This window comes from Photinus pyralis, unplaced genomic scaffold, assembly GCF_008802855.1.
Source record: "Photinus pyralis isolate 1611_PpyrPB1 unplaced genomic scaffold, Ppyr1.3 Ppyr1.4_unclustered_Scaffold6195, whole genome shotgun sequence".
Taxonomy (NCBI): domain Eukaryota; kingdom Metazoa; phylum Arthropoda; class Insecta; order Coleoptera; family Lampyridae; genus Photinus; species Photinus pyralis.
Genome location: NW_022171915.1, coordinates 4157 through 6917, shown reverse-complemented (window position 1 = coordinate 6917; position 2761 = coordinate 4157). Strand labels below are relative to the sequence as shown.

Sequence of the window (2761 nt, the reverse complement as noted above, 5' to 3'; positions counted from 1 at the left end):
TTCTATTTGGAAGTATATTCCTTCTGAGAGCAATCCCGCCGATTGCGCTTCACGGGGTATAATGCCACAACGATTGATAAATCATCACATGTGGTGGAATGGCCCCCCTTTTCTGAGTATTCCGCGTGACGAGTGGCACTTCGATATTGATAAATGCTCTCATGCGGAAACGGAACTGGAGGTTCAACAGGAAGAAAAATATTTAGTTCACTCCAGTGCGGTAATTACCAATATGGTAGATCGCTTGTTAGAGCGTTTCTCATCTCTTACTTACATCCAACGAATCTTGGGATACACTTCTCGCTTTATACATAATTGTCGTCATCCTACTGACAAACATTCAGGATCTCTTACTTCTAAAGAATTGCGCGCGTCTTTAATGTACTTGGTAAAACATGTCCAAACCCACAACTTCGGCAACTGACTTGAGAAACTTCAGAAAAATCAACTATTGCCAAAACCATTCCGTAGGCTTGCGCTTTTTCTGGACCGAGATGGTTTCCTGAGGGTGGGCGGCCGAATTCGAAATTCTAATTTGCCATTTTCGGCAAAACATCCTTTATTATTACCCCGGTCCCATCGCCTAACCGCTTTAATTATTGAAGCGAATCACCGCAAATATTTACACCCTGGATCAAAAACATTGCATTATTTATTACTACAACAGTATTGGATTTTATCCGCACGTAGGGCAATCCAGGAAACTCTGGCAAAATGTGTGCAATGTTTTAAAGTTAAACCTAAGTCTTACACCCCTTTTATGGGTGACTTACCGTTTCATAGAATTTCCTCCCTTAAAGCATTTTCTCATGTCTCCCTTGATTATTGCGGTCCTTTTTTTATTACAATGTGTCGGAGGCGCGGTTTGAAGGCAAACAAAGCTTACGTTTGTGTTTTTGTGTGTAATGCCACCAAGGCGGTGCATTTAGAAGTCGTTTCGGACTTATCGGCGGAAGCCTTTATAGCGGCTTTTAGAAGATTCGTAGCGCGTCGCGGTTGCGTCTCTCATGTTTATAGCGATAATGCTACCAACTTTGTTGGAGCGCATAATATATTTATCAAAAATGCACGTTTAGCCGCTCAAGAATTAGAAATTCAATGGCATTTTAGTCCCCCTTCCGGGCCCCATTTTAATGGGCTCGCCGAAGCAGGTGTTAAATCGATTAAAACCCATCTACTTAGAGTAGTTGGAGAACAGCGACTCAGTTTAGAAGAGTTTTCTACATTGCTGTGCCAAATAGAATCGCTACTTAATTCCCGACCGATCTGCTCCCATAGCACCGATCCTAATGATGTTTCATCATTAACCCCTGGTCATTTTTTAACGATAGATCCATTAAATTCCATACCGGATCCTGACATATCTCATTTAAAATTAAACACCTTAAATCGCTGGCAATTTCTACAACGGCTACATGCTGAATTTTGGAAACGGTGGCATGTGGAATATTTGAATACTTTACAACAGCGTTCAAAATGGTTAGATCCGGGTAACCCGATTAAGCTCAATACTTTGGTTCTTATTAAAGATGATTGCAAACCACCTTTACAATGGTCTTTAGGACGCGTTATTGCTCTTCACCCTGGTGAAGATGGCCATGTTAGGGTGGTTACCGTAAAAACGGCAAAGGGTATTTTGCGTAGACCCATCGGTAAACTTTGCCCTTTACCAATTAATTAATTAAAAGTTTTTTTTTGTTTTTTTTTTTGTGATTTGCTTTAAGTAGTAATTTCTTGTTATTTTCAAAATTATTTAGTTAAACACTCTTCGTGTTGGTGGGCGGAATGTTCATGCAAGAATAACTATTTTTTTTTTTCCATTCAATTCAAAATGAATTTTATTTTGATATACATAAAACGATTCGGTTATGGGTAATGGTACCCAAAACTCCTTGACGTGTGCGTGCGGTGCGCAAGAACGTTCCTACCATGTTTTGAACAGAAGATACCTACAACATAGAGAAAAGTCGTCCGCGTAGAGCTACAAGTGTGATTAGTTTGGGGCCCATTACAACGTCGTCAATCAAAGAAAGGTAGGTGCCATGCCCATTTAATAATTGCAATCGTTTTTTTTTTCGTTAATTTGTTCATTTAATTTTCTACATGTTGGGCAACAGTTTTACAGCCCATTAGCACTTATTCTTGTTGCGCTAACAAACAGATTTAGCGGCAATTTTATTGGTTTGGATTCATATCTGTCTGTATTAGAAAGGTCTCTATACCCTTTCGGTAAGGAATAGTAGCAAATGTAACAGTAGGCAATTTGAATTAAAAATGCAACATGCAACTTCAATGTATTAAGGAGGCAAATGATCTGCTCTTTTTAGCGCATTTTCCAACGAAGTTGGTTGCGCTATTGCAGCCACTTTCCTCGTCCGTCCGTCTGTTCCCGAGACCTTAACTACTCATAAATAGTTTTTCAAAGGTTAATTAAGTTCGCTCTTTTTGCATTCGGTAGCGTAATAGCTCTAGCACCTGAGCCAAGGAAATCTTAGAAAATGCGCAATGTCGACTTCCTTATTTATTATTGACTAGCTGACCCGACGGACGTTGTCCTCTTTCTTAGCTATGAATACCTATTCAATTCGGACTGGAATAAATAATCACAAAAAATTATTTAAAAAAATTTGCTGTGGCTAGCACAGGTACCACCCGCCCCACCTGCGCATGCGTGATTTTGCCCTTTTATGTCTAAGAATATGTGCAGCAAATTTGGTTTAAATCGGTTCAACCGTTTAGCCGGAAAAGAGATTTTGACACA

At 39.7% G+C, this 2761-nt stretch overlaps 1 protein-coding gene across 1 annotated transcript; it reads left to right on the top strand.

Annotated features, from left to right (window-relative positions):
* The first annotated feature begins 847 nt into the window (after nt 1–847).
* LOC116182608 lies at nt 848–1681 on the top strand. The gene has a single exon (XM_031503152.1). It carries the CDS (start codon nt 848–850, stop codon nt 1679–1681), a length of 834 nt encoding a protein of 277 aa, XP_031359012.1.
* The last annotated feature ends 1080 nt before the right edge of the window (nt 1682–2761 follow it).

Bases quoted from the DNA above. Each gene is read 5' to 3' on its own strand.
- LOC116182608 (XM_031503152.1), top strand. From the start codon at position 848: ATGTGTCGGAGGCGCGGTTTGAAGGCAAACAAAGCTTACGTTTGTGTT.